This window comes from Oncorhynchus nerka, linkage group LG2 (genome assembly GCF_034236695.1).
Source record: "Oncorhynchus nerka isolate Pitt River linkage group LG2, Oner_Uvic_2.0, whole genome shotgun sequence".
NCBI lineage: Eukaryota > Metazoa > Chordata > Actinopteri > Salmoniformes > Salmonidae > Oncorhynchus > Oncorhynchus nerka.
Window position 1 is genome coordinate 15,673,958 of NC_088397.1, and position 12,893 is coordinate 15,686,850.

The 12,893-nt window shown below is 42.5% G+C and overlaps 1 protein-coding gene across 1 annotated transcript; it reads right to left on the minus strand.

The window, feature by feature from the left end:
- Nucleotides 1–6,628: 6,628 nt before the first annotated feature.
- LOC115144953 (protein jagunal homolog 1-B-like) lies at nt 6,629–11,515 on the minus strand. Its single transcript, XM_029686123.2, has 2 exons — nt 9,435–11,515; nt 6,629–8,871 (listed from the first exon to the last, which is right to left on the minus strand). Exons 1-2 carry the CDS (start codon nt 9,593–9,595, stop codon nt 8,409–8,411), a joined length of 624 nt encoding a protein of 207 aa, XP_029541983.1. The 5' UTR covers nt 9,596–11,515; the 3' UTR covers nt 6,629–8,408.
- Nucleotides 11,516–12,893: the final 1,378 nt, after the last annotated feature.

The window sequence follows — 12,893 nt, forward strand, 5'->3', positions numbered from 1 at the left end:
ATCTCTGCCTGGCCGGTTCCCCTCTCTCCACTGGGATTCTCTGCCTCTAACCTTATTAGAGGGGCTTAGTCACTGGCTAACTGGTGCTCTTCCATGTCGTCCCTGGGAGGGGTGCGTCACTTGAGTGGGTTGAGTCACTAACGTGATCTTCCTGTCTGGGTTGGCGCCCCCCCTTGGGTTGTGCCGTGGCGGAGATCTTTGAGGGCTATACTCGGCCTTGTCTCAGGATGGTAAGTTGGTGGTTGAAGATATCCGTCTAGTGGTGTGGGGGCTGTGGCAAAGTGGGTGGGGTTATATCCTTCTTGTTTGGCCCTGTCCGGGTAGTATAATCGGTGTCCTGACCCCTCCTGTCTCAGCCTCCAGTATTTATGCTGCAGTAGTTTATGTGTCGGGGGGCTAGGGTCAGTTTGATATATCTGGAGTACTTCTCCTGTCTTATCCGGTGTCCTGTGTGAATTTAAGTTTGCTCTCTCTAATTCTCTCTTTCTCTCTTTCTTTCTCTCTCTCGGTGGACCTGAGCCCTAGGACCATGCCTCAGGACTACCTGGCATGATGACTCCTTGCTATCCCCAGTCCACCTGGCAGTGCTGCTGCTCCAGTTTCAACTGTTCTGCCTGCGGCTATGGAACCCTGACCTTTTTCACCGGATGTGCTACCTGTCCCAGACCTGCTGTTTTCAACTCTCTAGACAGCAGGAGCGGTAGAGATACTCTTAACGATCGGCTATGAAAAGCCAACTGACATTTTCTCCTGACGTGCCGACTTGCTGCACCCTCGACAACTACTGTGATTATTATTATTTGACAATGCTGGTCATTTATGAATGTTTTAACATCTTGGCCATGTTCTGTTATAATCTCCACCCGGCACAGCCAGAAGAGGACTGGCCACCCCTCATAGCCTGGTTCCTCTCTAGGTTTCTTCCTAGGTTTTGGCCTTTTAGGGAGTTTTTCCTAGCCACTGTGCTTCTACACCTGCATTGCTTGCTGTTTGGGGGGTTTTAGGCTGGGTTTCTGTACAGCACTTTGAGATATCAGCTGATGTAAGAAAGGGCTATATAAATACATTTGATTTGATATAACGTGTATTTGCTCCCTGGCAACTACCTAATCAATCCTGTTTCGCGTTTATTTCAAAGAACATATAACTAATTGGATGACTTTACTTGAAATGTGATTGGACGCCAGTCAAAGACCCACGTGAAAGACGGTTGGAATTAAGATTGAGGTCATTGCTTTGCTGATGCTGACGATGAGTGATCCACAGATCCACGCAGATCCTTGCCGCAGATAGTTTGAATTTGCTAAGTAAAGAAGGTAAGAATCATAATCAACTGAATAAATACACTGTGAATGATTAAATGTTCGTACCCCAAGGTGAAATAATAATATATGTAATATATATTTTTCAGGGCTATATCAAAATGGAAAATGATAGCGTGCTGTTGTATTTCTGAGCAGACAGCTGCATGTAGCTACAGTAATATAGCTATAACCGGGTTAGCAGCTAAGAAGAAGTTTCCTTCATAGAGACAAAGGTTTTCCACAAAGAAAGTGCAGGATATGTCTCCAGAATTGGACCCAAATGAGCATTCTGGTACGTACTGCACTAATCTGAAATCATATGAATGTCTGCTACCTGTAGGATAAGCACCAGGAGAATACGATGTGCAATTATGTGTCTCTTTTCACGTGATCTTTTGAGTAATATAGGGCTTTAACATTTTCTTTCAGGACATTTTGCTTTTGTGAGGTGTAAGAATAGATGCACTGCAAAAATCTTCCAAACATCTGATATTCTAGGTGAAGAGGCAGTTCCTATCAGACAGCTGCAAGATCTTAGGTCAGAAGTAACTATTCTAGCCAAGTGGTCAGACGGCAGATTTTATAAGGCCACTGTTGAATACACTGGGCAGCCAGACCAAATCAAATCAAATCAAATCAAATTTATTTATATAGCCCTTCGTACATCAGCTGATATCTCAAAGTGCTGTACAGAAACCCAGCCTAAAACCCCAAACAGCAAACAATGCAGGTGTAAAAGCACGGTGGCTAGGAAAAACTCCCTAGAAAGGCCAAAACCTAGGAAGAAACCTAGAGAGGAACCAGGCTATGTGGGGTGGCCAGTCCTCTTCTGGCTGTGCCGGGTAGAGATTATAACAGAACATGACCAAGATGTTCAAATGTTCATAAATGACCAGCATGGTCGAATAATAATAAGGCAGAACAGTTGAAACTGGAGCAGCAGCACAGTCAGGTGGACTGGGGACAGCAAGGAGTCATCATGTCAGGTAGTCCTGGGGCACGGTCCTAGGGCTCAGGTCCTCCGAGAGAGAGAAAGAAAGAGAGAATTAGAGAGAGCATATGTGGGGTGGCCAGTCCTCTTCTGGCTGTGCCGGGTGGAGATTATAACAGAACGTGGCCAAGATGTTCAAATGTTCATAAATGACCAGCATGGTTGAATAATAGTAAGGCAGAACAGTTGAAACTGGAGCAGCAGCATGGCCAGGTGGACTGGGGACAGCAAGGAGTCATCATGTCAGGACCAGATTGAAAAAAAGGTTTGAAAGAAAAACAATGACAGATTCTTAGATATGGACAAGCAAGAGAAGGGCTTCCCACCTCAACCAACAATACGTCAGTCACCCACATCTGAACATTTAAGCTCAGTGTTCAAGTGACACTGTAATAATTGAGGAGCCCACTGTCTGAACACGGTGAAGATGTCAGATAAATACCTACTCTCTGCAGACAAAACACAGCCTGTCCATCTCTATGGTGGCAATGCACTCGCCCTGGTGAGACAGCATCAACCAGCCCCAATTGAACAGCATGCACCAACCCCAGTTGGACAGCATTCCCCAACCCCTATGGGATAGGACACACCCACCCTGGGACATCTTCCCCCAGCCCCAGTGGGACAGCACTCACCAGCCCCCAATGGATGGATTTCACCAGCCCCAGTGGGACAGCACTCACCAGCCCCCAACGGATGGAATTCACCAGCCCCTGTGGGACAGCATGCACCAGCCCTCACTGGATGGAAAGCACCAGCCTCAGTGGGACAGCACGCACCAGCTCCAGTGGGACAGCACGCACCAGCCGCCCGGCAGCTATGTGATGGTTGCAGGGATGAGGTTGAAAAAAATCCTGTGTGACAAGGGAAGGGTGGAGGAAGTCATTTTGAGAATAGGTAAGTAATTAATATCATGTCACCTATCAAACTTTATTTTGTGAAGTTGAATTGTAAATAATTTTGAAAAACTTCTCCAACCCCATTTCTGGTGTTTGTTTTTTTTACATTTGGAAGAGTGATTGGGACTTGAACACATAATAATGAATGTACTGTATGTGCTATTGTCTCATCTCAGACCCAGTCCAGATCCGAGAGCTGCACGCTCTCCTGGACATCGTTGGAGAGCAACACTGTGAGCTACAGGAGAGAAAGCCATCGGTGCTGTCCGATTTTTTCTCAGTGGAAGAATGTGTCAATTCATTTGCCTTTGGACGCCATGGCAAGATCCCAGAGAGGAAGCGAGTCCTCGACCGGAAGGTCAGCGGAATTCAAAGTATTTTCTCAAAGCTAGGTTACTTTGTTACTTAACTGCCTACAGCAATTTAGGATTGATGGGAATGAAAAGTGAGATGCTTTGTTAATATAATAAGCACTGTTGAATACATTTGTTGAACTGTATCAGTTTTCATTTTTGTTTTGAACAGCTAATCATTAATACTGCAAATTAATGCTAACAAATTAAATTCTCAATTGTCTCATCTCATTAATCAAGCTGATGTATAGCTTCTGTAGTAATTTTAAGAGAAATAAATGAGACAAGGATGAGACGTTGCACATACAATGTAGAGATCTCCTTTATGGCTCATACTTCTTAGACATTTCTGAAATGATCCCCTCAGACAAAGATCATTAGACTAATAAAAGTCTCAAACTTGTCTCAGGAACTTATCATTATTGCTCCTTTAAAATAACAGAGGCAAGGATGAGCTCAACGGTATACAATGATGAGACCTCTGCTGATCATACTTCTCAAATACTGCTAAAACGGTAATCTCAATTCAATTCATGTGTCCTATATATGTATCATAGAAGTCTCTAAAATCTCAATATTTCTCCTAAGGGGACTTTAGGAGCAATAACCCAGACACAAATGGTCACAGAATGATTCCAAATTGAGAAGCTCTAGGTAGTCACAAAAGATCTGGAGGATATCCAAGTGAACAACAGATTGTTTTCCTATGGGCAGTACAGTATAATACAGAGAAGTAGTATAGTATAGAGTAGTATAGTACAGTATTGACTCAATTCCTCCTGCCTGTAACCCAGTGGATCATCCACTCTGTAACTAATTCCTAAGGTGAGGGCCACCACAACTGCAGGCAGTCCTAAAGGAGAGAAGGTTGTTATTGCCTGGTAGTTTTGCATTTTATTTAACTAGGCAAGTGAGTTAAGAATGAATTCTTATTTCTAACGACGGTCCACCCCGGCCAATCCCGGACGACACTGTACGCTGGCCTATGTGACTCCCAATCACAGCCCGATGTGAGACAGCCTGGAATCGAACCAGGGTCTGTAGTGACGCCTCTAGACCTGAGATGCAGTGCCTTAGACCTCTGTGCCACTCAGGAGCCCATGCATGCAGCCATATTCAGAGTATTCGGAAAATATTCAGACCCCTGACCTTTTACACATTTTGTTACCTTAGTCTTATTCTAAAATGGAATAAATACAATTGTTTCCTCATCAATGTAAAAATAATGACATAATGACAAAGCGAAGAGGTTTTTAGACATTTTTGCAAATGTATTTATTAGCTTCTAAATGAGAGAATTGGTTTTCATGAGCCCCGGCCATGTGAACAGACATGGGTTGTAAACTATGAAACACGGCCCTCTCTCCCAACCCTATATAAGCCCCTTTATGAAAATGTAACTTTCTGTTCCAAGGATGTGTGGACTTGAGGTCCCCATGTTGAAATGACAAAGACCACCTACAGAACTAAGCCAACATCAGCAAGAACCTAACGAAATTAGCATCGAATTTCAATGTGAAGGTGACGACCTATACGCCGGAAGGATGAATTTCGACTATACCAGCCAGAATATAGCATGAGCTTAAAGTATGGCAACTTGGTATGAACTTTGAACTCTTATTCACTAAAGAAGTGATACCTCCTAGCCATTGCGTTAGCGCAGAAACTGTTGACGTGGGCTAGGTGAGGACGGACAGAGTATCACTCCTACCACACAACGACGGTACTACCAAGTATCCGTTCTACCACCAGACACCAACCGATCGAAGCGGAGCTCAGAGTAAATATTTAATGCATTTTCCTTTTCCAAATGGGCAGTTATTTAGAATGCATAAGATTCTGTATTTACGATAGAGTAGCTGCCTACAGCCCGATAGACAAAATATTTTTGTTCCTCAGTCTTCCCGCTCTTTCATTCAAAACCCAACCCCCTTTCTTTGTGTAACCAGCCGTCATATCTGTTCCGTCCGCTAGGGACGTTTTCCTTTATGACATAATTTGTAATATGATCCATTCTGTGTAGATGTAATTCTGTGAGATTATTTAGGTATTTAGTAAATAAATAAACCAAATTTTGTATTGCTGATTCAGCTTGTTAGCCTGGGTTTGTGAAGATACCCAAGAATTTACAACTTTCAGATGAGACTGAATAAGGCGACGATTAAATATTGACTGCTATTGATATAAATGATTACCAGGTCTTTAAGAGTTTATTCGGAAGATAACAGCTCTATAAACATTATGTCGTGGTGCCCCGACTTTCTAGGTAATTATTTACCTGATTATCTTAAATCAGGTAGTATTAATTACAGAGAAATGATTTTATAGAACAGCATGTCATGTCACCTAATCCGGCATAGCCAAAGACACGACAACTGTATCCGTCACAGCACAGACAAAACATTAATCAATCATTCTATAAACCAAACTTTAAAATTCATAAACCAAATTGTAAAATCAGTAAGGTCATATATTATTATTAGAGTCTGCATTAACATGCAGGTACCAGATAATGATTTAGTATTGAAATTAAGGGGAAAGTACTATACATTGGTTTCAACACAACGCACGTTCTCAACAGGATCAGTAAAGACAACAAAGTACTTTTTGGAAAATAGATCAGACATGACTGGATGAATAAATTAGATACACATGGATGAATACTGTGAGGAGCAGTCAACCAATAGCATTACCCTTCTCTGCAAAACATTATTTGTTGCAGCTGGAAAGGTACAGTACATGTTTTGGTAAACAGAAAAACATTTTTCCACTGGAGCAGGTGTAATTAGATCTCCAGATTTGAGGGTTATTTTTTAATTTTTAAAGTGATAATTGTCTTGGAGGTCTGGATTAGAATTTTAGGCCACTAGAAGGTGTACTTCTCTAGAACATGGGTTCGATGCTGAAGTACATGTAACACAAAACTCATCATATACGAAGAGAAAATTGTTCCAAGGAAAGGAGGTTGTTCCTTAAGTAACCATGGTAATAAGACAGATGAACCCAACTACAGAGATGACAAATGATGCCTTTACATTGACATTATTAATTCATTCAATAATCTCCAATACGCAAAACTGCTACAGCTTAGCCATTTATTGGTATTTAACAATGTACATCTCATTTAGAAACAATTGAATTGTTGAGTACTGTCAACATGAAAATGTGCATTGACAGCAGCACACAACCATATGGATGCAATCTGACCACTGCTCTCGCCTTTCTCTTAACCCTTTCCGTTCAGCTCTGGATGGCTCCTCTCTTTAAGGCCACATCATGCCCTGATCTAGTCTTGGGTATGTTCCAATTATAACGCCTGCCTCCTGAAGTGTACACTCGTTCACTATTTCACCCACAAATCTAAAAACATTGGAATCGCAGAGGCACTGTCCATAGCAGGGATGGTGAACTGCTGGTCTGGTGTAGGCCCGCAAATACATTTCCAAAAATGAAAGGAAAAGAATGAGGAACTCAGTCGGGTTCTCTAAGTTGTTGAAAGTTAGAATAGTAGAAAACACAAGGTGCAATTTCAATGTTTGGTTGTGCATCAGCAGTTTCTCTCTTGTTATGTTAGTCACCTGAGAGTCACTCAATTAGCCCATGTCAGCAAACATTTGTTTAGACTGGTAAAATAGTCTAGCCAGCGATCTATGTAGTAATCATGGTCGAATTACCAACTGGGGAGGGTCATTCTCACTCAGATATCATAATAAAAACTGCAAACATTTCTCTCCATCCTATAGTTGGGTGAAACATTTCAAGAAATTAGCTGAAAAACTGCACATTTCTCTCCACCCAATTGCAAATTATTAGAATTCCATGAAATGAGTTAAGTTACAAAATCTCTCCTCGCCATGGCAAATTGTGTAGAATATCAGGAAATTCATTCTAAAACTAAAACTTTGTGCTCGCAAGGTGGGACACACACACAAAATTCTACTTGGGGCACCCAAAAGGCTAGGGACGGCTCTGACTGTATGTGTGGGTATGGATGAGTTTATTTATTTAACCTTTATTTAACTAGGCAAGTCAGTTAAGAACAAATTCTTATTTTCAATGACGGCGTAGGAACAGTGCCCCTGAACAACTGCCTTGTTCAGGGGAAGGACAACAGATTTTTTACCTTGTCAGCTCGGGGATTTGATCTTGCAACCTTTCGGTTACTTATCCAACGCTCTAACCACTAGGCTACCTGCCGCCCCAAGGTTCGGTAGACCCGCGAGCTACTGCGGCATGATGAGTTGAGATGTTTTGTGGTCCCCACCCTATCAAAGGTGCCTATCCCTGGTCTAGTGGGAGTTTATACCATATTTATTATTCCAGTCATTTCCTTTCAAATCAGTGAACAAGTGCAAACTTGTAGAGGAAGGAACGGTAATTAGAATGCATGTCTAAGACTGGAGGTACAGTAACTAGCGTACTATCCCTTGCAGGACAGATTATGGCAGCCAGCGCCATAGATCAGGATGAGATATAAGAGGATGGGTCTCTAAAGGCAGCAGGACAGATTATGGCAGCCAGCTCCATAGATCAGGATGATATATAAGAGGATGGGTTTCTAAAGGCAGCAGAACAGGTCAACATTAAACCCTGGAGTCTCAGATAGACAACTCAAGTCTTAATCTGTCCACAGGCTCCAGAGCCAGGAGATGAGATAATGGAGGTTAGAGGGTTTACCAGGAAGACAACAGGACAGCCTGCTGAGTATTCCAATTAGTCCTACAACTATCAATTAGGGATGGTGAGATGGGGATGTAGAATTCAAATATAGATGGAAGATGGGCCTAGAAGTGGTGTCAGACAGTGGTAGGCAGCAATAGTCATTCCTTGTCAGTTGTTTAAATAATTTAGTCCTCTGTCCTCATTTCTTCTTCTTGTCTTGTGTGGAGGTGAACCAGGCGTCCAGCAGTTTCTTGCTGTAGTAGATCTGCCAGCCGTGCACCTGCACCGCGATCACCATCACCAGGTACATGACGGACACGGCAGAGAAGCCGAAGATGAAGCGGTAGGCCTTGCCGTGGCGGTACAGCTGCTGGGCCACCGGGAACATCTCCATGCCCCCGTAGATGAGCGGTGCTATGCAGAAGAGGCCGGCACTGATCATGGAGATCACCAGGTAGCTGATGTTGTTTTTGGGCAGGGCCATGAAGCTGAAGAGGGAGGGGATGATACTCAGCAGGTAGGGGTACTCCCACTGGTAGGGAGCAGCTACCACACTGTGGGACACCAGGTTCAGCTGGCTCACTGTCACCTGGGCAGCTAAGAGGAGCCAGATCAGAACATGGACGATGTTCAGCTTACGGATCTCGGACTTGAGGGCGACACTATTGAGAAAGACAGAGGAGAAGCACAAGAATATGTGATGTTTCAAATGGGTCACTGTGAACAAAACCTGTCATCTTGTTTTTATGTAGGCACTTAACCCTAATCGCTCCTGTAAGCCGTTCTGGATAAGAGTGTCTGCTAAATGACTAAAATGCAAAAACATTCAAATGTTATTTTTTATTTCACCTTTATTTAACCAGGTAGGCTAGTTGAGAACAAGTTCTCATTTGCAACTGCGACCTGGCCAAGATAAAGCATAGCAGTGTGAGGAGGTAGGCAATAAATAGGCCATAGGAGTGAATAATTACAATTTAGCAGATTAACACTGGAGTGATAAATGATCAGATGGTCATGTACAGGTAGAGATACTGGTGTGCAAAAGAGCACAAAAGTAAATAAAATAAAAACAGTATGGGGATGAGGTAGGTAAATTGGGTGGGCTATATACTGATGGACTATGTACAGCTGCAGCGATCGGTTAGCTGCTCAGATAGCAGATGTTTAAAGTTGGTGAGGGAGATAAAAGTCACCAACTTCAGAGATTTTTGCAATGAGAGCGAACCTCATCTGGTAGTGTGAGGCCACTCTCTCACGGTGCTGAAAGTCACTTCCATCTGTGCCAGTAGCTCGAGGTCCAGCTCGGGAAGCCATGGTTACCGCCTGTCCAAAAAACTCAAAGTAAAACATGTCATTCATTGTGTTGGAGCTTTCTAAGGTGCTCATTAGTGCTCATTAGTTATTTTACAACTGCAGATAAATATACAGCATTCGCTATCACTCTCGAAGACATTGTAACCTAATGGCAGTCTAATTACATTAGAAAACTAGCCTTTAAAATAACAGAACTAATACAATTTGTATGAAATGAGCAATACCAATGAATGAATAATTGCATTAGTCACATGCACTGTAAACAGGTGTAGACTAACAGTGAAATGCTTACTTAAGGGCCCTTCCCACAATGCAGAGAGAAAAATAGAACAATAATAGAAAGATGATAACAAAGAATAAATACACAATGAGTAACGATACTTAACTATATGTACCAGTATACATTTTGTCCGTCCCCTCTACCCGGGCTCGAATCAGGAACCCTCTGCACAAATCAACAACTGACACCCACGAAGCATCATTACCCATCGCTCCACAAAAGCCTCGGCCCTTGCAGAGCAAGGGGAACAACTACTTCAAGGTCTGAGAGTGACGTCACCGATTGAAACACTATTAGCGCGAACCACTGCTAACTATCTAGCCATTTCACTTCGGTTACATATATACACAGAGTACCAGTACCGAGTCAATGATAACATGACTATATACACGGGGTACCAGTACCGAGTCAATGATAACATGACTATATACACGGGGTACCAGTACCGAGTCAATGATAACATGACTATATACACGGGGTACCAGTACCGAGTCAATGATAACATGACTATATACACGGGGTACCAGTACCTAGTCAATGATAACATGACTATATACACAGGGTACCAGTACCAAGTCAATGATAACATGACTATATACACAGGGTACCAGTACCAAGTCAATTACAACCTGACAAAATACATGGGGTACCAGTACTGAGTAACGATGACTTGGCTATATAAACTGAGTACCAGTACCAAGTCAATGTAATTGAGGTTGATATTTACATATAGGTAGGGGTAAAGTCTTTAGGCAACAGGATAGATAATAAGCAGTATCAGCAGCGTATGTGATGACTCAAAAGGTAGCTATTTGGTTACTATTTAACAGTCTTATGGCTAAGGGGTAGATGCTATTCAGGGTCCCCTTGGCAGTAGGTACCGCCTGCCGTGCGGTAGTACAGATAACAGTCTTATGGCTAAGGGGTAGAAGCTGTTCAGGGTCCCGTTGGCAGTAGGTACCGCCTGCCGTGCAGTAGTACAGATAACAGTCTATGACTTGGGTGAATAAGGTCTATGCATTAGGCTAATAGATTAGTTGAGGCATAAATACAGAAATGACTTGTACAAAGCATAGCTGATCCTCCTAGTTTTCCTAAAGGTTACCCAGTGAACTTGACAGTGGACACATGAGGATCATGAGCATGTGGATTAACACTAGTTTGGCTACCCTCTGCTTTCCTGTCCCCTTCTGCTGGCTTATCAGATAACGCCAGGCCAGGCGAGGATGATTTCTAGTTAGCCAGTAAAATATTTAAATCCCCCCTGTGGGCTATTTAGAAAGAACCCAGAGGCAGGCGCTTGTGTTAAAACATTCATCAACCGGCCTGATTCCAATACAGTTTTTTAAGACAGAGTTAGTTAGCTAGCGAGCATCATCAGCTATTAGTATGTCGTTTTTAAAACGACCAGCTGCTTGTAAACTAAACAAGCCATATGCTCACAGTTCATCCCGGACTGTGAGTGGGGAAATGCATGACAATGCAACGTTACAAGTCAAAATGTAAAAAGTCACCCAGACAATTTTAAAGTTACCAAGCTAGCTATCATCATCAGCTATTAGTATGCAGTTTCTAAATCGACCAGCTGTTTGTACTAAACTAGCCAGCTTGCCAATTTAGTGGTACTGCTAGCTTAAGTCTCATTGGCGTAGACACCTGGCAAGAACAAACTGCAGCTAAAGTTTAGTTTGCTAGACATACGTTAATGTAATACTTACTGTATGATCAGTACAATAGTAGTTGTTACACGTTCAATGACGAAACTCGGTGGACATTCCTCCTTTCCCCCGTAGACATGTGCAATACGGAAGTGTTGACTATTCAGTCTGTGATTGGACAGATGACTGAACGGATGGCAGTGGGGGACAATCCAAAAAGTTATGCTACAGTTGGAAACAGAAACGCTCATTGCGACAGGCTATGATTTTCTTCTTCGTGAGATTCGAAATAAGTTTGTTAATTGAACTTTTATAAATCCATTGAACAATATTATAAATGCATTACACTTTGTGATACAAAATAGGAAAAGGGGAAACGGGAAAAATAAAACATATTTTTAATTACCCTACCAACTAACCTTATTAAACTCATTAAAACTCATTAACACTCATTAAAACCCACCACCTTATTTCACTACTTTAACCGTAAATGATTCTACCCCAGGCCAACGACCTGAGAGGACGGGACACTACCACTCAACACACCCTGTAACTCTTCTGAAGTTAAATCTTGTACCCCCAAGTACTTTTCTGCAGCTGCCACCACAACATATATTTTCTGTGACTTACATTCCATCACCATGGTACAGTTGATAACCATTGGAGGAGCCAACCTTACTGAAACATACAGTATATCACTCATTGGCCCATCCCTCTGTTCTGGCACAGATCTACTATTCACAGGGATCCTCTCAGAATCCCTTACCCTTGATCCACCCTCCTCTACTTTCTTTACTGCCTCATAATAGGACATCTTCTGCACTACTCTGACCCTGGCCACCTCAACCCTCCTCTCTCGCACTGGACACCTCCAATTCTCCGCAACATGGGCACAGTTGACACACATTTTTTCCCCATCGAAACTACACATTGCTCTGTCCCATGTCCTCCATCACACTTCCCACATCTTGAATTATCCCTCCTACATACTGCTGCAACCTGCCCATAAATGTGACACCTATACCACCGCAGTGTATTCTATGAAATATGAGAGATGCATAATTAGTGGTCTGTCAAATATAAATGATTCTTTATGTAAACATTCAGCAACAAATGCATTATATTGAATTTTGTGAGTGTATGCAGTGTTGTACAGGTATTGACAAAAATGATGATGATGATCTTCTTGAAAACAGTGAGTAACCAACAATAGCATGTGTTGGACCCTCGTTCACACTGCAGGCCTTAATAATGCTCGAATCAGTTTTGTTTTTGAAATCTGTTTTGGAATACTGGCTGTACAAACAGCAAGTTACAAGTGACCAAATGGGATATGTGTATGTTCAGACAGCAGTCATTTGCTGACATGGCTATGGCAGTTGTCATAGTAACGACAGGTGTGTGCGCAGTGGTGTAGGCTGATTGGTGGTGG

Coding starts and splice junctions, on each gene's coding strand:
- LOC115144953 (XM_029686123.2), bottom strand. CDS start 9,595: ATGAGCACCTTAGAAAGCTCCAACACAATGAATGACATGTTTTACTTT. Junction 8,872..9,434: donor GCCTCACACTACCAGATGAG/GTTCGCTCTCAT, acceptor CTTTCTCAATAG/TGTCGCCCTCAAGTCCGAGA.